Raw genomic sequence first — 26,321 nt, forward strand, 5'->3', positions numbered from 1 at the left:
GGAGGTGCTGAGTCTCGGTGAAGCTGTGCTCAGGCCGATCTACCAGGACATCTCTCAGACTTTGCCAGTTTTCAGCTGTAGCCTAATGTTTGATATAGGCTTCTCCAAGAGGCTTTAGGTATCTCTGGGCTACATCCTGGGAAGGGAAGCAGAAGTTTACTATGCTCTCAGGTCCTCCCCAAAACTACTTTAGGTTTCTTCTAGAGGCTTCACCCCAGCTCCATGGAGGCCCTTTTCTCAGGAATTCATATCAATTACTTGTTTTCTTGCTCTTTTTTCCCCATTATCTTCTTCCTCACAACTGTGAGATTTGCCTCTGTTCTAGGTAGGCAGCAGTGGCTGTGCTGAGAGGAAAGAAATGGCTTTTACATTACCCTGTGATCTTTCCAACTCCAGTGTTTATATTATAAACTTTTTGTTCAGACCTTTAGAAATTGAGCGGAGCTTTTGGAACCAAAATAATCGTTTGTCTCTAAACATTTTAGCTTTTAATATGATCATTTCTGTTACGAATATTGAGAGCCTATTTTGGTAGTCATGGCCAATAATTTGATTCTTTCTTCTTGCTGCATCAAGAAGAGTAATGGGCACAAAGAAGCCCTCGGGGAAGGATGCCTTGGAGGAGCCCGTGTTATCTCAAATGATTGTCTGCAACACTGAGTGAGTCCTTGATCTGGCTCCTAGACCCCTGTCTCTATCCTTGTGATCACTCTCTTGGTTTTGGGATCCATTTCAACTAGCTGCTGGTCCTCTTAGTTCCTTTCCTCTGCCCTTGTTTAGTCTCTGCTTTTTTTTCCGAATTATATTGTATGTGGTTTATTATTTGTTTTAAAATTGACAGATAACATTGTACTGTGGAATAGTTAAATCTAGCTAATTAACAAATGCATTACCTCACATAGTAATTATTTTTGTGGTAAGATCACATAACATCTACTCTCTCTATATTTTTCAAGAATGCAATATATTGTCATTAACTATAGTCACCATGCTGTACAATAGACCTCTTGAAGTTTCTTCCTCCTGTCTAACGGTAATTATGTATCCTTTGACTGACATCTTCCCACATTCCGCTTTCCCCAACCACCCAAGCTGGTAACTACTTTACTACTCTCTACTTCTATAAGAGCAACTTTTTAAAATTCCATGTATGAGTGAGATCATGCAGTATGTCTTTCTGTGCCTGGCTTATTTCACTTAATATAACATCCTCCAGGTTCATCCATGTTGTGCAAATGGCAGGATTTCATTCTCTTGTATGGATGAATAGTATTTCATTGTGTATATATACACCACATTTTCCTTATCCCTTCATTTCATGGGTACTTAGATTGTTTCCATATCTTGGCTATTGTGAATAGTGCTGTGAAAAATGTGAGAATGCAAATAACTCTTTGACTTAACTGATTTTTTTTTTCATTTGCTTATGTAAACAGATGACCTGCTGATTACAATTCCTTTACATATATACTCAGTAGTGGAATTGCTGGATCATATGATTGTTATATTTTTAATTTTTTTGAGGAACCTACATATTGTTTTTCACAATTGCTGTACTAATTTACATTCTCACCACCAGTGTATAAGGATTCCCTTTCCTCCACATCCTCACCAGCACTTGCTATTTTTTTGTCTTTTTATTAATGGCCATTCTAACTGGGTGAGGTGATATCTCATTGTAGTTTTGATTTACACTTCCCTGGTGATTAGGTTTATATTTGCCTGGTGATTAGTAATGCAGAGTATTTTTTAGCAGCACCCCAGTGCTGCGCTGGTCTCTGGGGCATGTGCTTTGGATGCAACCCAGCACTGCATCAGCCTGCCTTAGGGCTCCCCCTAGTGCTGCAACGGCTATAGAGGTAACCAGTGTGGGAACCTTGCCTATCAAGTAGCCCTGAATCTCTGGACAGGCTTACTGCTGAAGGAAGTACTTGAACAACATCCCTTACTGCCTTTTGAAATGGGGTTCTGCCTAAGTTCCCTCACCACAAATCCCCCCAAGGATCACAGTCCTAGAATCTACCCTCTTTGGATGGGTCATCATTTTGATTGCAAAGCTGTCTACTTTCCAAACTTTTGCCTACTCTCTCTTCTGGGAGCCTCCTGATAGAGTTCTCTATATGTCTCCTGTTGCAGTTGCTGGATCTTTCCAGATCACCACACCACATCACCCAGCCACTCTGCCCAATGGGAGGGCAGACAGTGTTCCAGTGTGGGAGGAAGGGGTGTAAGATGCAGGTATTATGTGAGGAGGGCACCGAAGAGAGTTACTGCGAGAAAGTCCTCATGGTCAAAAGGTGGATTACCAAGAATAAAGCATCATAATGTCCAGTTGAGCCCAAGTTAGCTTAAAAGGTCTAGTCTTTGATTCTTTATGGATTATTGTTTTGATGTATGTCTTAGTTTGTTTATGCTGCTATAACATAATACCTCAGGCTGGGTAATTTATAAAGAACAGAAGTATATTTCTCACAGTTCTGGAGGCTGGGAAGTCCAAGATCAAGACGCTGACAGGTTCAGTGTCTGGGGAAGATATTTCTGCTTCCAAGGTGGCACACTGAATCCTGCTTCCTCCAGAGGGAATAAACAACATGGCAGAGCAACAGAAGACAGAGAACCCACTCTCTGAAGCCCTCTTAAAAGGGCCTTAATCCTATCCATGAGAGCTTTCCCCTTATAATTTAAACATCTTCAAAATGCCCCACCTCATGATACTATTACACTGGCAATTAAGTTTCAACATATGAATTTTAGAAGAAATGTTCAGACCATAGTGAAGTATTTCTGTAGTTAGTGGCTCATTTTTAGGACATTATCCTTTTCCTTCCCATTTAATCTCCTACTCCGAAATATTCTTCATGCCTAACTCTGAATATTTAGTCATTATAGGGATCTTAATATCAGGAGGTAACTACGGTCGTGGTTTTTTTGTGCCATGAGAAGCTTGATCTTTTTCTCTGGCCCTGTGTAAATGGCTGGGGGTTTAAAAAGCCATTTTCTCTGACCAGTTGTTTATGCTTGTTCTCCTATTTGCCATTCAGTAAGTAAATGGCCTTTAACACAGGCGTTTTGATTTTCAAACCATAATTAGGAAAGAACGCACTTCATGTGGGGGCTGAAGATTACAGGGAAATTGCACCATCTTCTTCCTTAGTACAGCAATATGTTGCTAAACCAGCAAGATCAACTAGTTGCAATTTATCCAAACCAACATTATTTTCTTTTCAGAATCTTACCTAAAAGTGAGATTCACCAAGAAAATTTTGTGTTTTTGAGCAAGTCTAGGTTTTAATTTTTTTTGACTCATCTGCTTCATTAATTGAAAACAAGACAAAACAAACGTGGAGTAGAAGCTTTAAGCAAGTGTGTTCTAACATGCAAAGACTATGGAACCCACCTGAGTCCCACTTGGATCATTTCAAATGGCTCTATATTTTTTGTGTTCCCAATTAAACTTCCTAGAATGTTCTCGCAAGAAACTCACATTGATAAACTTTTTGAGTAATCCAGGAACTCTTAGAACCTGATAAAGTTAAGGAATTTGGCAGGAACGTTTCAGACATGAGGAAGATTTCTCTGCAGGGTATGTTTGTCTATTAATTGGATAATTGGATAGTATCCCTGTCCTAACTATGAAGAAGTTGGTCTCCGACTTGGAGAAAGACTGAAGAGTGGCCATTACTCACTGATGATTTTAGTGGGAGGAAAGTAACAGCTTGTGGACTGTTAATTTTGTCATCATAACAAACTGGATACCCTGAAAAACCTCTCAATACAAAACACCTAGAAATGATGAGTCAAATATAATACGTAGTCTCTAAAATATTGAGCTCAAAGGAAACAGAAGAAACTCTCATACACCAGAAGTGGTGAGGTGATGCTTACACTAGTCCCCAGTCCTGCTTGAGGGATCCTGTTTGAGGGTATTTGGGGATCTTGGCAATCAAGAGGTTTGGGTTTCTGACATGCTGGTACAATAGGGAAGGCCCTAGCCTGTGCAAGGTGGGGAGGTAGAACCAAGGCTCTGCATAAATGGCTACGGCCCCCAAAAGGCTATGCCACCAGAAAAAAGATGCTCAGGCAAAGGGGAATGACAAGCAAAGTTGTCTGCTTCCCCTGGCCTCTGGGTAGAAAAGAATTCAGATTCTGCCCATACATGGCTTTGAGGTTTAATTTATATAATCTGAGTCGTCAGAAACTCCAAGTCAAGATATTAACATGAAATTGTTCCAGTTTGATAGCACGTCCACCATCTGGCAGAACAATGAAAAAAAAAAAATCCTTTCCTGGCAGCCATGCAAGCTCACCAAGGGCTCCCTGCCATGCCCTCTCCCAAGATTCTCCATAAAATTAGTTGGTTGCTTCTTGCCCTGAGGCAGCCTAGTGAAGGCTGGGGTTTGGTGATCTCATGTTGTCGATGGGGAAAAAGGGAGTGATGGGGTGCATGAGGGCTTCTTAAGCCATAGTTCAAACATAGCGAGTGCGCCCTCTTCCTCTAAAAGGGCCAGATCCCTGGCCTCATCCTCTTCACAAAGAACTCCCTTGGGATCCCCAGGGGATCCAGGTTAGGGCAGAGCCCTAGGGCTCAGAGTGGGGAATCAGTAACTAACCTGGGCCCTAGCACTGTAAAAGTGACAGTTTGATCTCCCCACTGTCCTTCTTCCCCTGCCCACTAGGGACAAGGCTTCCAGAATGAGGGGACCACTGGAAAATTCTGCCTCTTGTTCAGATTAAGTTCTTCCTGCTGCAAGGCTCCAAGCCTCATTCTTCATTCCCAGATTTAGAATGGGGTGGAGGGCAGTTAATTTACAAAAAAATTACATAATATAATTATATGTAATATATATTATCAAAATAGCTCTCATAGCATAAATCTTATAGATAAACCTCACCAACATGAGCTTACAAACCAAAATTATGAACACATGAAAAAATAAGCTACTAAGAGTAAGAAATTAAAACAAATAAGAAGCAAATGTGGCTGGGCGCAGTGGCTGATGCCTGTGATCCTAGCACTTTGGGAGGCTGAGGTGGATGAGTCACTTGAGGTCAGGAGTTCAAGACCAGCCTGGCCAACATGATGAAACCCCGTCTCTACTAAAAAAGGAAAAATTAGCCGGACATGGTGGTACACGCCTGTAGCCCCAGCTACTTGGGAGGCTGAGGCAAGAGAATCACTTGAACCTAGGAGATGGAAGTTGTAGTGAGCCAAGAAGATACCATTGCACTCCAGCCTGCATGACAGAGAGAGATTCCATCTCGAAAAAAAAAAAAAAAAAAGGAGAAGAAGCAATGTGATTAGTGCTCCCCAAAAGTTCAGAAAATGAACATATTAAATGCAAGATATTTTAAGTAATTAAAACAGTAAAATATGGATTAAACAGTAAGAGAAAGGAATAAGATACTATCAAAATTACCCAGAATATTACAAACAGGAATCAAGTAAAAATTCTAGAAATGGAAATATAACCACTGAAATGAAACCTCAGTGTACGGGACAAACAGCAGGGCACAGCTGGAGAAGGAATGAATGAATTGGGTGACAAATCTAAGGAGATTCTGTAGAATGTAGTACAAAGAGATGAAAAGGTGAAAATATGAAAGACAGGATAAAACATATGGAAGGTAAGATGTGTAGAAGGTATTTCATTCAATTCCTAGGTATTTTACCGAAAAGAACTGGAAATGTGTCACAAAGGAATTTGTACAATAATGTTTATGGTCATCTTACTAGCAATAGCCAAATACCAGAAACAATTAAAATGTCTATCTGCTGGAGAATGGATAAAGAAATTTTGGTATATTCATACAATGGAATTGTACTCAGCAGTAAAAAAGAATAAATTACTAAAATACATAGCCACCTGGATGAATCTCAAAAATGTTAAGTTGAGAGAAAGAAGCCAAACACACAAAAAATACATACTATATAATCCCATTTATGTGAAGTATTTTTATTTTTTTTAATTTTGAGATGGAGTTTCGCTTTGGCCAGGGTGGTCTCAAATTCCTGACCTCAGGTGATCCACCTGCCTCAGCCTCTAAAGTGCTGGGATTACAGACATGAGCCACCGTGCCCAGCTTCATTCATGTGAACTTACAGAATAGGTCAGTCTAAACTATGTTGATTGCCTCTGGGGAGGGGCATGAGGAACTTTCTGGGATGAGCATAATATTCTATATTTTGTTTTGGGTATTGATATCTTTGGCTTATACAGTTGTCAAAACTCATGAACTGAACATATGTAATACGAAAATAATATTGTATGCAATACGAAAATTACATTGTATGTAAACTATACCTTCCACAAAAATTAAAAAGTGAAAAGTAAAACAAAGAATAGAAACTTGGCTGGCTCAGTGGCTCACACCTGTAATCCCAGCACTTTGGGAGGCCAAGGTGGGTGGATCGTTTGAGCCTAGGAGTTTGAGACTAGCTTGGGCAACATGGAGAAACCCCATCTCTACTAAAAATACAAAAATTAGTCATGTGGGCCGGGCACGCTGGCTCACGCCCGTAATCTCAGCACTTTGGGAGTCCGAGGCGGGTGGATCACGAGGTCAGGAGATGGGGACCATCCTGGCTAACACGGTGAAACCCCGTCTCTACTAAAAATGCAAAAAATTAGCCGGGCTTGGTGGCGGGCAACTGTAGTCCCAGCTACTCAGGAGGCTGAGGCAGGAGAATGGCGTGAACCCGGGAGGCGGAGCTTCCAGTGAGCCAAGATCTTGCCACTACACTCCAGCCTGGGCGACAGAGCGAGACTCTGTCTCAAAAAAAAAAAAAAAAGAAAAATTAGTCATGTGTGGTATCATGTGTGCCTGTATTTCCAGCCACTCAGTGGCTGAGGCAGGAGAATCACCTGAGCCTTGGGAGGTTGAGGTTGCAGGGAGTCGTGACCGTGCCACTGCACTCCAGCCTGGGTGACAGAGTGTGACCCTGCCTCAAAAAAAAAAAAAAAAAAGAAAAAAAAAAAGAGACAAAGAAAAAAAAAAGGAAGAGAAACCAACTAAGGGAGGCATGCCTGGAAAATGTAAAGAGCTCCGTAAAAATTGATGTGAAAAAAGAAACAAAAGAAGAATGTGCTCTCTCTCTCTGTATATATACACAAGAATTTCAAAGGAAAGAAAATTTGTAGACCCAATAAATACACGGAAAGGGGAAAGTAGCAGTAATCAGAGGAATACAGACTAAAACACCACCACTTTGGCACCTATCAGATATAAAAAAAATTAAGTCTGAACCGAGTCCAAAATGCTGACAACGATGTAAGCAATGGGCATTTTGATACACTGCAAGTGAGAGTTTAAATTGATACAATCATTTTAGGGAATAACCTGGCAAATATTTGGTAAAGATAAATTATGATCTAGCAATTCAACTCTCGAGTATACCCTAAGTCAGCAGTTCTTAAACTCTTTGGTCCCAGGAGCCTTTTAAACTTTAAAGCATTTTTGAGGATAACAAAGAGCTTTTGGCTATGTGAGTTGTTTCTATTGATATTTACCATATTAGAAAATAAAACTGAGAAATTAAAAATACATTCATTAAGTCTTTAAAAGGCAGTAAGAAACTGATTACATATTAACATGAATGACATATTTTTATAAACTAATTATATTTTCCAAAACAAAAATTTTAGTGAGAATAGTGCCATTATGTTACATTTCTGTAATTATGCTTGGCTTAATACAAGATAGTTGGATTCTGTTTCCACATTCAGTCTATTGTGGTATACTGTTTTGATTGAAGTCCATAAAGAAAATAAAGATACATACAAATATAGATTTGGAAAAGGGAAGAGAATTTTAATGGCCTTTTCAGATAGTTGTGGCAATTCTTCTTTGATACTTTACCCAAAACTAACAAGTGGTAGTTTCTTAAAAGCTTATTTGAACCCATATCAATGAGTTTTTCATACTCTGTTAAATTAAAATGCATAGTTTATATTATACTGTGAGTGGATTTTTTACCCATGAATAATTTTGTAACATTTTGCATCGGTCATTTGGAAATTATTGGTTTACTGAATTACATAGATTTTCAAAATGTTGATATAGTTACATTATACAATGTCAAAAATCACCACCCATATCATCAGAGAAATCATGAAATACTGAGAAGCTGTAAAGTATAAAAATCCAGGGTTGGATTCAAGTTTTCAAAATTTCTAATTTGTTTTGAAAGCTCAAATTTTATCATCAGCAACAATACAGTCAGCTTTCTTTGGAGTAGCAGGCTCACATCATTCACTTTTGAGAAAATGTCTGCCAAACCCCAAGAGTTTAATAATCACAGTCTCAGTCATCCTCTTAAAAATAATGTTTAGCGAAAAAAGTAGTAGTTCATCTTACAACTCAAACAATCACACAAATGCTTTTTCTTGAGATGACCATTGTACTTTGGCATGTAACAGAGTACTTTGTGCTTACTTCTTACTTTAATATACAAAATATTAAATAGATGACTATGTAACTGTTGAAATTTAGTAAAATTAATATTCTTCAGTGATTTTTTAAAACCACCAGTGCATGATGGTGAAGAATACAATAATTACTAGTATTGCTGGATGCTGCTGCCTTGATTCCTGCTAAGATGCCAGCAGTTTACCTAATATTCCTTTTGCACCATCAATGCAAATGTTAACACAGTGAAAAAGATAAATGGTATCATTTTCTTCTTATGAAAATGGTTTTGACCTCATGAATTGCTTGAAAGAGTCTTGGGCCCATCAGGGGTCTGTGGACCATACTTTGAGAATTTTTGGCCAAAAAACCTTTTGACTTTGCACACAAAGAACCAGTATTTCCATAGCAACATTTTTTTTTTTTTGCCATTGTAAAGATTAGAAAAAATCATCCTGTAGAAAGTGGATAAAAAATTGAATATTTGAACCTGAATCCAAAAGCCTAAAAACAATGGAATGATACAAAGGAATTATATACAGCACAGAAAGTCAATTAGACATAGATGCAAACATGAGATGTGAAAACAGAGAACGATTCATGCTGTATGACACTACCTGAAGTTTAAATATATGCAAAACATACTATGTATTTTTAAGGCATAAAAATAGGTGGTGTTATAGATATATATTGGAATAATTAACAAATTCAGGATGGTAGTTACCTGTGTGAGATAGGGAAGGAATTACATATGTGGAGGAGATACATAGAGGGCTTCAGATGCACATGTACTGCTTTATTTCATAAGCTGAGGGGTGGTTGTAGGAGGTTTATTGTATTATTTTCTACAACTCTTTCTATTCTGAAGAATTTCAAAATAAAGAGCGACCTGTCTATAATCATATTCTTTCAAATACTTGCTTGTGAATTTAAACAGTCATATAGATAAGCTATTAGTATTGAAACTTTGGCATGTAGACATAAAGTCAGTGAATAACTTCACAGTAATGATGTAATTCTCCTTAATAACACACACACGCGCGTGCACACACACACGTGCACACACGCACACACACGCACACACACAAATTCTGCTTTAAAGGTCTCTTCGTTTTCGTTACGTGCAATGCCTACTAAAACTCACTGTTTAAATGAAATGATGCTCCCAAGGCATCCATTCTCAATTACAGAAAGCATCTCTTAATATCCCCTCTCAGTTGTAGGTCTGAGACTGTTGTGTCCTGCCTCCACAGTGCTCCAGATCATCAATTTAGCCTCTGGGTATTTTCAGCATTCTCTGCCGACAGAGCTTTGTGTGCATCTGCTATTTTATCTATTTATTATTTTTGAGACAAAGTCTCGCTCTGTTGCCCAGAGCTGGAGTGAAGTGGCACCATCTCGGCTCACTGCAACCTTTACCTCCTGGGTTCAAGCAATTCCCCTGCCTCAGCCTCCCGAGTAGTGGGATTACAGGCACCCACCACCACACCCGGCTAATTTTTTTTTTTTTTTTTTTTTTTTTAAGAGACGGAGTCTCGCTCTGTCGCCCAGGCTGGAGTGCAGTGGCGCGATCTCCGCTCATTGCAAGCTCCGCCTCCTGAGTTCACGCCATCCTCCTGCCTCAGCCTCCTGAGTAGCTGGGACTACAGGCGCCCGCCACCACGCCCGGCTAATTTTTTTGTATTTTTAGTAGAGACGGAGTTTCACCGTGTTAGCCAGGATGGTCTCGATCTCCTGACCTCGTGATCCGCCCGCCTTGGCCTCTCAAAGTGCTAGGATTACAGGCGTGAGCCACCGCGCCCGGCCTAATTTTTGTAGTTTTAGTAGAGACAGGGTTTTGCCATGTTGGCCAGCCTGGTCTCAAACTCCTGACCTCAGGTGATCCACCCACTTTGGCCTCCCAAAGATCTGGGATTACAGGTGTGAGCCACGGTGACTGGCCATGCTATTTAGTTTCATCTTCAGGAGGCTCTTTACCCTCTTAAACTTTGTATCTGAAGTGGCCATACTTTGTTCTGCTCCTGTCACTAGAACCCAGAAACCTCTGAACTTCCACATATTCCTCCTGAGCCTGTCCTTTCCAGTGGTTTGAAATTTAAAACAAACTGGCTGGACTTCAGCTTAGTTAATGGTGGCAGAGGACAAAATAGACATAATTTTCATAGTGATTTTTTCATTTTGTGGGACATCACATTTTTCACAGGGGCTTTTAGTTAAACAACAGAGACAAAAATGTCACAACCTCCCTAACTTCCTGCTTTTTTGAAACTGATATCTTGCATATAGAAATATGTAAATAAATTATAGAGAATCCTGATTCTACTTGGATAAGCCTTGTTTGAAAGTTGAACAGTCTGTCCATTCCTCCACATTAAATTATATTCCTGACTCCATTGTGACTCACCACATGCTGTCTGTTTGGGTCACATGGTTCTGAGCACCCACCCCAATTACTTTTGTTTTTTTCTATATACTAGCATTGTGCTAGTGATTTTCACTGAGGAATGTTATTTTGAAACATTGTAACAATCAGTTTGTTTATAACAATCAGTCTGTTAACCCATTTTTTTTTAATTCCTTGAGATTAGTTTAATCTTCTGTAGTGCCCTTTGGCCCATTCCCTGGCCCTCCTTACCCCTTCAAACTAGGTGGAAGGCATCCATTGCCTCAGAAAAAGGATGTTGAAAAGAAATTAGAAATAACAGTAAACTGTAAGTTTCAAAAATCTATTCTGAACTACTTTGAGAAAAGTAGGATTAAGTCTCAACGGTCAGGATTAAAAGTTTTTAATTTTTATTTTTAGAGAGGGGGTTCTGTTCTGTCACCCAGGCTAGGGTGCAGTGGTACAGTCATTGCTTACTGCAGCCTCAAACTCCTGGGCTCAAGTGATCCTCCTGCCTCAGCCTCCTGAGTAGCTGGAACTATAGGCGAGTGCCATTGTATCTGGCTAATAGAAGTCAAAATTTCGAGGTTAAAAATTCATAACTCTAGATGGGCATGGTGGCTTACATTTGTAATCCCAGCACTTTGGGAGGCCAAGGTGGGAGGGTTGCTTGAGGCCAGAAGTTTGAGGCTGTAGTTAGTTATAATTGTGCCACCTCACTCCAGCCTGGGCAACAGAGCAACACTGCCTCTAAAAAAAAAAAAGATAAAAAATAAAAAATAAAAATTTCATAACTCTGAAGAACTAGAATATGAATCTTGTGACATAAATAATACATTTGGAAGAATACTTGTTGAGAAGAGAAACTAGAAAAAACAGAATAAATGGAGAATATTCTGAGTTTGACTGGATTTATCCTGAATCAATGAACATTGCTTTTTTTGCTCCCAAGTGAAATGGGATCCAGCACTCAAGCAACAAATTAATTCAAACATAAGGAAATAAAGAAAATTATATTATTTGTATGTTTGAGTTTGTAACTAGGGTTTGCACCCTTACATATCCTTCTGAAACATGCTGTTGCTCTTATGGAGAGATATTGAAGCTGTTGTTACTATATTACCGTGTTCTCTTTGTAAGGCCCTAGAGGAAAAAAATTCTTGGGTCTCAGCGTTGGGAGAGCTTTTCTTCCTCTGGGCAACTGGTTTGTTTTTAGCCTGGGGAAACTCCGACTCATGAATTTGATTGAATACCTCTCTTAACTGGCTGCATGAAAGCATGGCATCAACTCTGAATGCTGTCTTTTGCTGGGGATGAGTTTCATCTACTTACCTTATCCCAGTGACTATTCTTCTTCCCACTTTGTTTTCCTTTTGCCTTTATATCTTTACTTACTCTCAATCTGGTTGGACTTCCTGGGAAGCAGACTCTGAGGCAGTGTTTAAGGCGTAGGAAGCTTATTAAGTAGCACCTCTGGGACCAACACCTGCAGAAGGGAGTGGAGAGGAATCAGTAAGGGGCAGGTGGAGAAACTGAGCTTCAATGTGGCCCCAACAATAGTCTCAACTGACCATGTGGAGAGCTCTGCAGGTAGAATGGTCCCTCAGGGTTCTCTCAACTTGGGCCTGAATGGCCAGGTCTTTACACTCTCCCATCAACCGTTCACTAGATGTCAGCTGCCCCAGGCATAACCTTGGCCAGGAGGCAGTCCTTGAGGGGAATGACAGCTGAAGGCTGTCTGCCAACAGCAGTCCCAGCAGCTGGGGCACCGGATCCTTCTCTGAGGGATGTTGGTGATGCATCAGTGCCCACCATACTTACTTTTAAAAATCTAGTATATATTTCTAAAAGAATTTGGAACAAAAACACCGATAAAGTAAGTGATTAAAGTTAAGTGACTCTTGTTCTCATCCTTGCCCATTTATGTTGTCTCATGTTAAGTGTGATCCTGAGTCTTGGAATACATCATTTCTCTTTTTGATTGTGAGAGTGTGAAAGGCGAGGTCTAAAATATAAGAAAATTATATTCCTCCTTCAACATCCAGCATATTATCAACTCTTCCATGGAGGTTTAGTTGACTCCCTAGGCAGAGCCAGCAGCCCCCTCCTCTGTCTCCATCATGTCCCAACATCACAGTGTTGTGATCTCTACACATCTGCTTCTCTCATGGACAAGACTTCCCTCAAACCTGACCCCCTTTGAATGCTCCCTTTATCATGAATGGCGCCACGGTTAATCCATGGGTGCCGGGATTCTGGAGACAGTTTCCATCAATCACTAAGTCCTGCAATTTGCATTTCTAAAATCTCTCTCTAACCCTCTATTTCTCTCCATTTCCAGTGCTGCTACTTTCTTTCAAGCTTTCGTTATACTTCTCGCCTGGACTATTGTAATAGCCTTCTATTTTTCTCTCAGTTTCTATTATTGCTTTCTCAGCAAACCATTTTCTACATAGCAGCTAGAACCATCTTATGGAATTGCAGATCTAATCATACCATCCCTGTTTTAAACCCAACAATAGCTCAATAGCTCTCCCACAAGCCTGCATGACTTCCCCGTCTCCCAGCCTCACCACCCTCATCCACCACACTAGCCTGTTTTGGTTCCTCTAATGTGCTGCATGTCTTTTCTCTCCAAGGTCTTCTCACATTCAGTTCTTTCTGGTGTGCTTTTCTTCTACCTCTCCCTTTGACTAGTAACTTCCTGTTCATCTTTCAGATCTCAGGCATAAGTCTCTTTGTCCAGGAAGCTGTCCTTAACTTCCTAACCAGATCTAGACCTCTCCTTTCACAATCTCATATCAGTTGTGCTTCTTTGCAGTATAGGTCACATGGCAATTTCACAATTAAGATAATACTTTTACATTTTTCTCTTCTACTAGAATACGTATCCCACAAAGTTTGAGACATCTTGGTCACCTCAGCATTTCTAATGCCCAGCACAGGTCTTGCACGTAGGAGATGCTTTATCTATGGATTTACTTATTAAATAAAATATGCTTATTGTGTTGGTCCATTTGGGCTGCAATAACAAACTGTCTTAGACTGGGTAACTTATAAACAACAGAAATTTATTTCTCACAGTTCTGGAGGCTGAGAAGTCCAACATCAGGGTGCTGGTAGATTTGCTGTCTGGTGAAGGCTTGTTCCTCAGAGGTGGTGCCTTCTAGCTGTGTCTTCACATTGGGAAGGGCAAACAAGCTCCTCTTGGCCTCTTTTATAAGGGCACTAATCCCATTCATGAGGGCAGAGCCCTCATTATCTAATCACCTCCTGGAGGCCCCACTTCTTAATACCACCACGTTGGTATTAACATATAGTACTACCTAATGGTTTTAACATATGCATTTGGGAAGCAGGGGCACAAACATTCAGATCCTAACATTTACTTACTGAGTTTGTTAAAGACATGGACAATTTATTTATCATTTTTGAGTCCCCATGCCCTAGTATATGTTGGATACTCAATAAATGGTCTCTCCTTTCCTTCCTTCCTTCCTTCCTCCCTCCCTTCCTTCTTTCCTTCCTTCCTCTTTCTCTCCTTCCTTCCTTAATTCCTTCCTTCTCTTCCTTCTCTCTCTCTTTTCTTTCTTTCTTTCTTTCTTTCTTTCTTTCTTTCTTTCTTTCTTTCTTTCTTTCTTTCTTTCTTTCTTTCTTTCTTTCTTTCTTTCTTTCTTTTTCTTTCTTTCTCTTTCCTTTCCTTCCCTTCCTTCTCTCTCTCTCTCTCTCTCCCCCCCCCCCTTTCCTTCTTTTCTTCTTTCTCTTGCTATGTTGCCCAGGCTGGAGTGCAGTGGTTATTCACAGGCACAATCATACTGCACTATGTCCTTGAAATCCTGGGCTGAAGTGATCTTCCTACCTCAGCCTCCTGAGTAGCTAGGACTACAGGCATGTGCCACCATGCCTGGCTAATAAGTATTTGTTGAATGAATGTTTGAATCAAACTATGTAAAAGGTTGTCTTGGGGAAGAGGGAGCAGACATTATATCTGGCTGCAGGAGAGAGAACCTGGACTGCAGGTTAGAAATGATAGAAAGGCAGAATTTTTCAGAAAATAATTATATGGTATGAATAACCTAATGGGAATTATATTTGAACATTTCTATTTTTTGGAGTTCTGTATCATCAGATGATTATAAATAATTTTTATAATTTTAGTAGTTTTTGGTATTTTCTGCAATAAATGTTTTCATAAACAGAACAAAATTATTTTAAAAAGATGAGAACTGATGATAAAGTAATGAGCTCTCTGTCCCTAGAAGGGTTTGAGCAGCTGGGAATGCAACCTGCCAATGATGACAAACAAGGGACTTCTCCATGGGGCAGGGAGGTTGGGCCTGGCAAGTGCTAAGATTCTTCCAACTCCAATAGCCTGTGATACTGTTAACTGAATGATAAATGCCAAATCTCCTTGCTTACAAGGACTTGGCCTAGTTTATTTAGCTGCCACACATTCTGCTAGTGGCTTCGTTACATTGGAACCTTACTGTGACACTATTGGCTGCCGTGGAATTTGATTTATATTTACCTGAGGGTGGTATAACCTCAGGATTTCAGGAGATGACAGTATTATAGTGATACCAAAAACATGAATATATAGATGAGAGTTGTTTATGTGGAAAATTATACGATATCCCTCCATGAAGAGTTTGGGAGAGTCTTGATGAAAATGTTCTCAAATCAACACATACTGTTAGTATTATGGTTCATTTTCCAAAACAGACATTTCCAAACTGTGGTTTTGGCTAAATTTTAAAAATGGACCTTCTTCTGGTTTTTGTGTTTATGAGCTAGTCTGGCAAACAGAATCATTGTTTCTCTCTCTTAAGAGAAATGACATTTAGACTATTTCCTCATATAGCGATAGCTCTGAATTAAGAGGGAACAGAACACTCCCAAAGGAAATCTGGTGCATAGAAGTGGATCTCCATTAAGAATAATGGAACACGCATAAAAGTTTCTTCTGATTACATGAAATGCTGGCAGAGAGAGAGAGAGAGAGAGAGAGAGGGGATATAAATAGAATATAAGATAATGAAGTAATAGGATTGATTTCTACAAAGCACATGTGAAAACAATAGTTCTGTTGTCATAATACCTGTGTAATAGTAAATGTGTATATATATATGTGTGTGTTATGGATATTCTACTAATGTTAGTGAAATGGTAGTTAAAAAATAAAACAAGGCAAAAAATAATTATAGAATAATTCACAAAAGGAAAAAGTAGAATTTACTATTATTAGCACCCACTCCCCCTTAATTTCCAGTTTGGTCTCATGGAGCGCTGTTATTCCTAGGCATGAATGAGTCTACCATGTGTTTGAGTACTTTACGTTTTTACATTATTTGAAAATTTTATAACTTTTCTAGATTCTCAGTACCAAAATGAATTCTAATCCTTTTATTGCTTGAAAGACAGAGAAAATGCATTTTTAAATTTGATGTAAGATTTTCAAAGATTTGTCCATAAAGTCACAAATAAGCTATGTAAACACAATGCATCTGATTATCATTTTATAGAAAGTTCCAAGATTTCCAGCCCCCATGCTCTCAGAAAAGTTTTCTTTGAAGTAGACAAATTCAATAGTACTGGGGTGCAGGGGCAAGGGACTTGAGAAGAAAGTTCTTATGGAATGTGCTCTGACAAGGCTGGGGTTCTCATGGCGGGACCCATGAGCTAAGGTTATCGTCAGAGCTGGTTGCCTCTTGTGCTGAGCACATGGCTATAGGGCCTTGCATAACCAGGGAATAGAAGGACATCTATGAGGAGGTGAATCTGTTTCATCAAAACACATTTAACAGAAACCCCCTGCACTTCACTTAGGCAAGTACCTATAAAAATCAAGCCATAAGGGTTGTCTTGCTCTTCTGAAGTTCATGCAGCTCCCTGCCCACTCCACTCACTCTGCTCTGTGCCTCCCTCTGCTCTTCCCTGCTTCTCCAACTTCCAACTTGACTCTAGGCCTTGCCTTTCTATTCCTGTCTTTGGTATGGTTGACTTTGAAGATCTCTTCTGGAAATGCTCCTCCTGCTTGATCTGGAATTCCGCCTCAGACACCATTCTAATTTCACCTCTAGGGTCCCCAATCTGTGATAGTGGGTAAAAGACATATATTTTTATGGTTTTGGGTTTTATATTTACTTCTTTAATCCATCTTGGGTTAATTGTTGTATACGGTGTAAGGAAGGGGTGCAGTTTCAATTTTCTGCATATGGCCAGCCAGTTATCCCAGCACCATTTATTGTATAGGGAATCCTTTGTCCATTGCTTGTTTTTGTCAGGTTAGTTGAAGATCAGATAGTTGTAGGTGTGTCGTCTTATTTCTGGGTTCTCTATTCTGCTCTGTTGGTCTATGTGTCTGTTTTTGTACAACTACCATGCTGTTTTGGTTACTGCATCCCTGTAGTATAGTTTGAAGTCAGGTAGCGTGATGCTGCCAGCTTTGTTCTTTTTGCTTAGGACTGCCTTGGCTATTTAACATCTTTTTTGGTTACATATGAATTTTAAAATAGTTTTCTTTAGTTTCAAGAAGAATGTCAGTGGTAGTTTAATAGGAATAGCATTGAATCTATAAATTGCTTTGGGCAGTATGGCCATTTTCATGATATTTATTCTTTGTATCCATGAGCATGGAATGTTTTTCCATTTGTTTGTGTCATTTCTGATTTCTTTGAACACTGGTTTGTAGTTCTCCTTGTAGAGATCTTATACCTTCCTAGCTAGCTGTATTCTTAGGTATTTTATTCTTTTTGTGGCATTTGTGAACGGGAGTTTGTTCCTGATTTGGTTCTTGGCTTGACTGTTGAATGCTAGTAATTTTTGCACATTGATTTTGTATCCTGATACTTTGCTGAAGCTGTTTATCAGCTTAAGAATCTTTTGGGCTGAGACTATGGGCTTTTCTAGGCACTATCATTTAGGACATAGGCACAGGTAAAGATTTCATGATGAAGATGCCAAAAGCAATTGCAACAAAAGCAAAAATTGACAAATGGGATCTAATTATACTGAAGAGCTTCTGCACGGAAGAAGAAACTATCAACAGAGTAAACAGACAACCTACTGAATAGGAGAAAAATTTTGCAAACTGTGTACCCAACAAAGGTCTAATATCCAGTGTCTATAAGGAACTTAAACAAATTTACAAGCAAAAAACAAACAGCCTCATAAAAAAGTGGGTAAAGGACATAAACAGACACTTCTCAAAAGAAGACATACATGTGGCCAACACTCATGAAAAAAAGCTCATCATTGATCATTAGAGAAATGCAAAACAAAACCACAATGAGATACCATCTCACGCCAGTCAGAGTGGCTATCATTAAAAAGTCAAAAAACAACAGATGCTGGTGAGGTTGTGGAGAAAAAGGCACACTTTTACACTGTTGGTGGGAATGTAAATTAGTTCAACCATTGTGGGAGACAGTGCAATGATTCCTCAAAGACCTAGAGGCAGAAATACCATTTGACCTAGCAATCCCATTACTGGGTATATACCCAAAGGAATATAAATCATTCTATTATAAAGATACATGCACATGTATGTTCATTGCAGAACCATTTACAACAGCAAAGTCATGGAATCAATCTAAATGCCCATCAATGATAGACTGGATAAAGAAAATGTGGTTCATGGAATACCATGCAGCCACAAAAAGGAACAAGATCATGTACTTTGCAGGAACAGAAAACCAAATACTGCATGTTCTCTTTTATAAGTGGGAGCTAAATGATAAGAATACATGGACACATAGAGAGGAACAACACACAGTGGGGCCTTTTGGGGAGTCGAGGGTGGAAGGAGGGAGAGGATTAGGAAAAATAGCCAGTGGCTACAAGGCTTAATACCTGGTTGATGAAATAATCTGTACCACAAATCCCCCATGACACAAGTTCACCTATGTAACGAACCTGTACTTGTACCCCTGAACTTAAAATAAAAGTGAAAAAATAAAAAGACACACCACGTACAACTCTGCCTCCATCTCTGCCATCTTGGCCCATTCTTTACCCAGCTTCCCTTTCAGGAAAGGGGACTTGGACAAAGGAGAGCACTACTAGGGGGAAACAGAGACACCAGAAACATGGCTTGTTTGTGGACATCAGCCATCCTTAGTCCTGTCAAAAGAGAGGGTAAGCAACTACAGGCAGAGCTGACCTCATACCTTTGAGGATGGGTGCATTGGGGGCATTTTAACCATTATGTTTTAAAATTTCTTACATTTGCAATATGGTCTACTGTTCACAAAAATATTAACACACAGTTTTGATTGCTGTGAAACAAGCCTGTATGGAACTCTTAATACTTCCTTTTACAAACTGCTTTACATTTTCTTCCCCCACACTTAAATATCTCTGAAATTAGTACATGTTTTACAATCGTTATGCACTGGGAATGGCTGTGATGGGGTTTCTGTCATTGCCTATTGATGTGCAAATGCTATCTTAGCTCTTTGTGTTGTCACATCTATTCAGATATGTGGATGGTTGACAGCACATGGGCTCATTGCTGTTTACTATGTCTTAAACAGGTTACAATTTGGTTTGACTTTGAAACAAAAAGTTATCATGTACACAGAAAAGCACAGAAGCAGAGGAGTGGGATGAAATGCGGTATTAGTGAACAAAAGAGCCAACATTGAAGTGACCACAGTTGCATATAGTCTTGCAAAGCAACCGCTGAATGTTTTGCTTAAAAAGGAAGACATCAACATGTAATTATCATCAAGACATGGCATCATAGTTACTTAATGGTACATAGAAACTGGAGTGTCTTTTTCAAGCACTTATTATGTTAAAGGTTCTCTGCTGGTTAAGGTTATAGGTTTTATGCTTTTGCAAGACACGTGTGCCTCACATCAGTTCCACTCTGTGGATAGTATTATCCCCAATCCAGGGATGAAAGATGAATAACTGGCTCAGGTTGGTAATCCAGTTTTGAAAGAGAGAGGGCTTGACTCTTCACGTGCCTAGAGCCTGTGCCCCTTTCCCTACCTTGGTAGACGTCTTCTGAATTTTCCAACCTCTTTGTCTTTCAGGAGCATCTTTGGGAAGGATTTGTTCCAAGGGATCTATACTCTGGTGCTATTCTGAAACAAGATGACAGTTTGGTTTTTTTCTTGGTTTCTCTTCTAAAAATTTAGGTTTGGGGAACTGGAAATCCTTATTAGGGCATTTAAACCATGGTCTTTATTTGTCTGCAATGCACTTTGAATTCAGCTCACATATTCTCTCACCTTATCTCACAATTGTTTCCTAAAGTGGGTAATGCTTCCTTAAACATGTAACCTTTATTTATGTCTGAGAAAAAGTCATCACCACAGACAGGTTTGTGAGTGCCTATGGAAATTAGGTGAGTTGAAGATGACCCAGTAAATGCCCCTTGACATCACCAGCTAAGGATTTTCCAGAAAGCTCAGTATTAGAAAAGTATTGAATATTTGTTTTTACCAAACTCCAGGTTCTCAAGAAATAGCTCAATGAGCTTCTCATACATAAACATTTATATTTCCAATGCTATCTGGGAGAGAAAAAGAATAAAAATTAAAATGAAAACCACTTCAATTTCTATCCATGATTATAATTTTATTCGTACCAACATATTTAAAGGTTTAAGCATGTTTAGGAAAGTGGTTTCTTCTTAGATCAGGATCAGAAATGGCAGCCCTCTTGGGAAAGACCGGTCTGTGGTAAACTCACCAGCAACCAGGGTGGAAGTGCCAGAAATATTCGCGGGAAGCTGATGATTCTGAAATTCCTAGTGTGATTCTGAACCCAGGAGAATTTACTTACATTTGGAATTACTGCATCACGGAATGAAACCAGAAAGTTCATTATTTATACTTCACACATTCACTTTTTTTAAAGATCTGGCTCAAAGGCACTGAGAGTTATGTTCTAGATTAGAGGTATCCAGTTAATTAAATCACAAGGACTTTGTAGCAAGTAGTAAAAATAATTCTTTCTCCACAAATTCAGCTGAGGGGGCCATTCTCTTCTTTTTTAGGCCAAGCATTCAACATAGCCACTGTTTTACCACAAGCTCTCTGCTATGAAGGGTTTAAGCACACTGTTGGCATTCAAATTGTTAATAGCTAATGCAACGTCACCTAATACTTTGTTAGTGTTTGTCTGTTACCAGTTGTTCCTAATTGACTAAAACAGAGTTATTCACTGACTCTTAAGAATGGGGTGGTAGGTTTTAAAAGAATATTTAGAGAATCATTTACAACTATACTCCTTCTCATCCTTTTCCTGCCCAACTTCACAGGAGTTGTCCATCTAATCCAAGGTGAGTCCCCTATCTATACCGTGAATGTATACATCAAAATTAAATTTACCATCTGCTTTACCTCTCAAACTGCTGCTTCTGATTTTTCTATTTAAGTGAATATCACCATCATCATCTACCAAGTTTCCCAAGCAAGCACCTAGGGATCAGTAGAAACTCCTTCCTTTCCATTCCCATACTCCAACTCCATCCAATCCACCAGTGTTCTGTCCATTTTCCTAAACCAGTATTTTTCCTGCCTGTTCATTTATCTCTATTTCCTTTGTTACTACATGAGTCCAGGTCCTCACTACCTTAGAAGAGCCTCCCAAATGGTCTCCCTGCTACAATTTTTGATATTCTTATAATCCATTCTCTACCACTATTAAGATAATCTTTCTAAATGCAAATCTGCTCAAAACTTTTTAATCATGCTTCACCATCTTATTTAAATTTTTTTTCTTTTTTATCTTTATTGCTGCCACACAAATTAATGCCTCATCATGTAAAGGAAAAAGTTTAGACCCTTGGCTTGGAACCAAGTCCTACATCCTGTGGTCCTGCAGGCCTTTTCAGCATCACTCTGAACCATTTTCCATACACCCCTTATGTTTCAACCCTAGGGAAAAACTTACATTTTGCAAATGGACCATGTTCCTTCTCCCTCTTTTGCATTTGCAGCGTGGTTCACTCTACTGACCATTTGCTCCTTGTTTGCCCACAGCAATCCTACTAGTTCTTTGAGACTAGCTCATTTTCTATCACCTCTGGGAAGAAGTGAGGCAGTCCATTCTGAGTTTAAAGTTGCTTACAGTGGTGCCTTCTCTTGTGTTTCCCCAGGACCCTGTGCATACCTTCATCAAGGCACTTGCCACGTAGTACTTACATTTCTGTTACATGTATGTCTCTTTCACTAAACTTTAAACCCCTTGAAGAGAAAAGCTGTGTCTTTTATCTTTGTATCTACAGGCCAAACATGACAACTGTTGCTTAGTAGGTGCTCAGTTAATGGCTGCAAAATAAAGGAGTTTTAATCCTTTCCTATCACTTCTAGAAACTTTACTCAAGCAAAGTAACTTTTTTCCTCTTTCTTTCTGTATTTTTAATTCCTTCATCTTTCCCTTCTTACTCATCTTAAAAAGAGCAAGAAAATACTTGCTCCATCTTAACCCTTTCATCGTAGCCCCATTTTGTTGAAAAAATAGTCCACTTATTGCTTTAAACTCCTAACCTCCCATTGACTCTTCAGCCTACTAAAATGTAATGTTTACTCCCTCACTCCAATGGAATTGTTCTTACCAATGACACCAATTGCTTCCTGATTGTGAAAGTCAGGTTTTATCTTAAGTGATTACTCTTCAGGATTTCAAATTGTTGCCCTGTCTGTTTTTCCTGAAAAATCCATATTAATTTGGCTTTTGTGACATCATTTCCCCTGGTCTACATCATCTCTGAACACTAATCAGCTACACCAGCTGCCTTTACTTAAATGCTGGTGTCTCAAGGAACCCTTATTAATTCTTTTGTGTTGTTATTCTCTCTGGGTAATTTCATCTAATTTTGCATCTTTGGTGACTACCTATATATCCAGTGATCCTGAATTTTGACCTCCAGAACTCTATTTCCAATGTGTAATAAATTCTGTGACTCACAATACCCTCAAACTTTACTTGTTAAAATGGAATTGTTTCCTTTTGCAAACATGGTCTCTTTTATATTTCCTATCCTAGTAAGTTAGCAGGAGGGTCAAGGTGTTGACCATTCATAGTCTTTCTCTAGGTTTCTATACTAGACAACATAATAAATAAATTTCAAGGAAAAAGTAATCCCTTGTATGTAGCCCAACTTAGCTTTTGTATTAGTTATCACTGCATAACAAATCACCACAATTTAGATTTAAAACAGCATACATTTATTATCTGAAAGTTTCTGTGGGTCAGGAGTCCAAGCGTGATTTAGCTGGGTCCTCTGCTCGGAGTTTCACAAAGCTGCAACCAAGGTGTTGGCTGGGGCTGGGCTTTTATCTGAGGTTCAGATGCTTCTTCCAAGATCACATGGTTGTTGACAAAACTCATTTCCTTCCAGCCGTAGAGCTCATGGCAGCTGGCTTATTTAAGGCTAATAGGAGAGAGAGTCTCTGACTTGTTTACCCTCTTTTAAAGGACTAGTCTGATTAAGTCAGGCCCACCCAGGGGGGTCTCTTTGATTAACTCAAAGTCAACTGATTAGAAACCTTATGCATATCTGCAACCTCTCTTCACTTTTGCTATATAATGTAACATAATTATGGGAGAGATGACCCCATCACTTTTGCCATGTTCTGTTGGTTAGAAGCAGGTTACATGTCCCACCAACACTCAGTGGGGGAGAGGATTATACCAAGGCATGGATCATTGAGAATCACTCCGGCATTCTTTCTATCATAGTGTAATTATATATCTATGTAGTGAAAAAATAGATATTTGTAATTTGGAGGTATTAAAAGGTTGAATACAAAGAAAAAATTATAGAACTTTAAAGTCTTAATTTTAATGGAGATAGCACATTATTTTGAAGATAGAGAAAATGGCTTCTATCCTTTTTCTATATTACACTTAGTGCCTTGGGCAGGATATATGTCCAAGCATCTAAACTGTAGATTATATAAAATGAACTTAAAGAGAATAATTAAATAATTCTGAAAGAGAAGTATTTAATGACATAACTGACTTGAGAACCATTTTACCATGTGTTAGCCTCATTTGTAGTAAGAGAGGATCATGTAATTATATGTCTATAAGTAAGTTATATGGTTTTTCTCAGTGTACATTAATTCAATGTTTCTAACGGGTTTTTTAAAAAATTTTTCTTTTAATACCTTTGACAGACTGTGATTTTCATCAGAAGTGCTAATCTTTCCTCAAGACGGATAGTTCAGGCATCTTTTCATGCTGTTTTCTCATAGTTTTAAATGACATATCTACAGAGGTTCTTTTATCAGTGACTTTTCCCTTCCTGGCCCCACACTGTCTGAGGGCATACTCTCTAGCTCCTTTTATTTTATTTTATTTTATTTTTGTAGGCATCAGATATATTCTGAAGTCAATACTAAAGCTGTTAGAGTATGACATTTACTAAGAATCCTGCCATTTTAGGCCCTTCTTCTTAAAGGACAAGAATTCCATTGGTATTTAGTAAAAAACAACATGGCTTGGTAAATTTAGCTCTTTTTCTTGACATTGGCATTGATAATACAATGCCTGTGGTGTGTAGTTGTCGTGGCTGACTTGTAAATCCCTACAGATATGTGGTTACTTCTCTACTTTCCCTCTCTTTGGCTTGGGCAACTGCCACATTGATGCACTGGAGCCATTCTTCTGCATTCTTCTCATCCTTGGCCTTAAAGACATAGGTTTTATTGTCTGTGAAGATTTCGAAAGCCCGGGGGAGAGAGCGGTCCCTGCGTTTCTTGGCCACAGCTTTCACACTCTGCACTTTGCTGAGTTCTATTGGGCAGTCGTCAGGGTCATCTTTCTGAAAGGCATGGGAAGAAAAGAATATGGGCTGGCTGTTACTGTAGGCAAGGATCTCTGGCTACTGGAGAATTTTCTAAGAGGGCCAGAATCCTTTTACTTTTTATAGCTCAAGACCTTTGTTTTTTTGGGTGCTAAGGCCTCAGAATCATTAGAATAACTGAAGGAGTGAGCAATCGGGCCTTTATTAGAGTATCATAAGTTGACACAAGATAACTAATTTATAGAATATTATTATAAAGCGGGATTTGGGAAAAATTCAGAGTTCTTTCATTTTCTATTAACGTTATATTAACAGAGCAAGGTGCAATGGTACATTTTGGAGTGCTATTAACTTATAATTTCGGGTAGTTTGGGAGGCATGAAATTGAATTTTCCTTTGTGCTACCTCTGAGAAAGATTTTGCCAAACCTTAATTGAATAGAGAGGTTTCCAGTGTTCCCATAGACCAAACTGTTTTTGAAACTCTCTGCAGCTTTGGAAGCATGCTTCGTCTACAAACAGTAAGGGAAGGAATATTTAATGATATTACATTCACCTTTTATTAAAGCAAAAATTTAAGGATCTCTACAATACCAAGGTCATCGCCTGGGCTAAGACGAATAATTTTAAGGGGTCAGATATTTCTTTGAAGCAATTTCAGGTCTTTAATATGAATACATTTTGTCTACTAAAGAAAGTACCTGTGGTTGAGAAGTTTGCCAATTCTCCTTGCCCACCTCTCCTGTTGCAATCACCCTCCTTTTACTTTGCAATGAAAAAGCAACCTCTTCACTCATCCCATACTTTCTATGATGTTTTGTCCAATGTAAAAAAAAAATCTCAGAAATACCAAATAAAAAAGCAATTCCAACTATTGACATCAGGGAAGTATCCATCAGCCAAGACAATGCAATCACTCTTCATCTATTTCATTATGAGGTGCATTTTCAATAATATTTCAATTTTTAATGTTTAATAATTATTAAGCTTGGCATTATACTTAGGTATTTTCATGAAGGATATAACTTTTTGAAAAGATAACTGAGTCAGAAAAATTACACTTGGAGACGGATGGTCACAAGAAATTCAAACAATCAAATTTCAATTTATACATACAGTTTTACTCAGTGAAAAATGAAATGCCATTCAGGATAAAATGCTGTGATAGAGGTAGAACAGAAACATGATTTCAAAACAAAGAAAAAGAGAAACAATGTGGACATTTCTATATAAAAAAGAGCTAATTTATGTATTAAAAAATAGTGTTAGGTGTTAAACTGCTACGGTATTTTAATCCAGTGGTTACATTTAATGGAGAGATGTAATCCTTTTGTTTTAAAATGTCAATATTTAAAATTCAACAGAAATTACAGTCCAGGCAAATGTTAAACTTATGTTAAAAGTGTTGCTGCAACTTAAAATGTTGCAAGGTATTACATAGATTGTTCAAAATTCTTTTAGGGTACACAGGATAAAGTTTGAAGACATACACACTAGACAATACTTTGCTAGCCTAATTTGGTTTACAGTAAGTATCTGACAGTAATAAAATTGCCTTTCTTTGAAGCAGTGCATAGAACAGAGATTGATAAGAAAATAAAAAGTTACCATAGTAATTTAAAGATGGACTGTGAATCAACTGAGACAGTAATAGAAAGTCAAAGGACACTATTGCCTAGCTGGTTGGTAGAGATCAAGGTCTTAAAAATGCAAAAGTGAAAGATTAGAGTCTTCCATTAGAGTCTTTCAACCTCAGCTCTCATTT

General features: G+C 38.7%; 1 protein-coding gene across 9 annotated transcripts in view; it reads right to left on the reverse strand.

Annotated features, from left to right (window-relative positions):
• Window positions 1–26,321, reverse strand: part of LOC105488561 (ventricular zone expressed PH domain containing 1) — a 274,214-nt gene that overhangs the window by 11,802 nt on the left and 236,091 nt on the right. For 6 of the 9 annotated variants that reach the window (XR_011619845.1, XR_011619848.1, XR_011619849.1 and 3 more), the window contains 3 exons: window positions 22,362–24,575; window positions 16,696–19,881; window positions 12,185–12,275 (listed from right to left, as the gene is read on the reverse strand). Coding sequence is in view for 1 of the 9 variants with exons in the window: in XM_011752748.2 (XP_011751050.1) it covers window positions 24,339–24,575 (237 nt within the window). In the remaining 8 variants the exon portion in view is untranslated. The other 3 variants (XR_011619846.1, XR_011619847.1, XM_011752748.2) reach the window with 3 other exon arrangements.

Source organism: Macaca nemestrina, chromosome 2, assembly GCF_043159975.1.
Source record: "Macaca nemestrina isolate mMacNem1 chromosome 2, mMacNem.hap1, whole genome shotgun sequence".
NCBI lineage: Eukaryota > Metazoa > Chordata > Mammalia > Primates > Cercopithecidae > Macaca > Macaca nemestrina.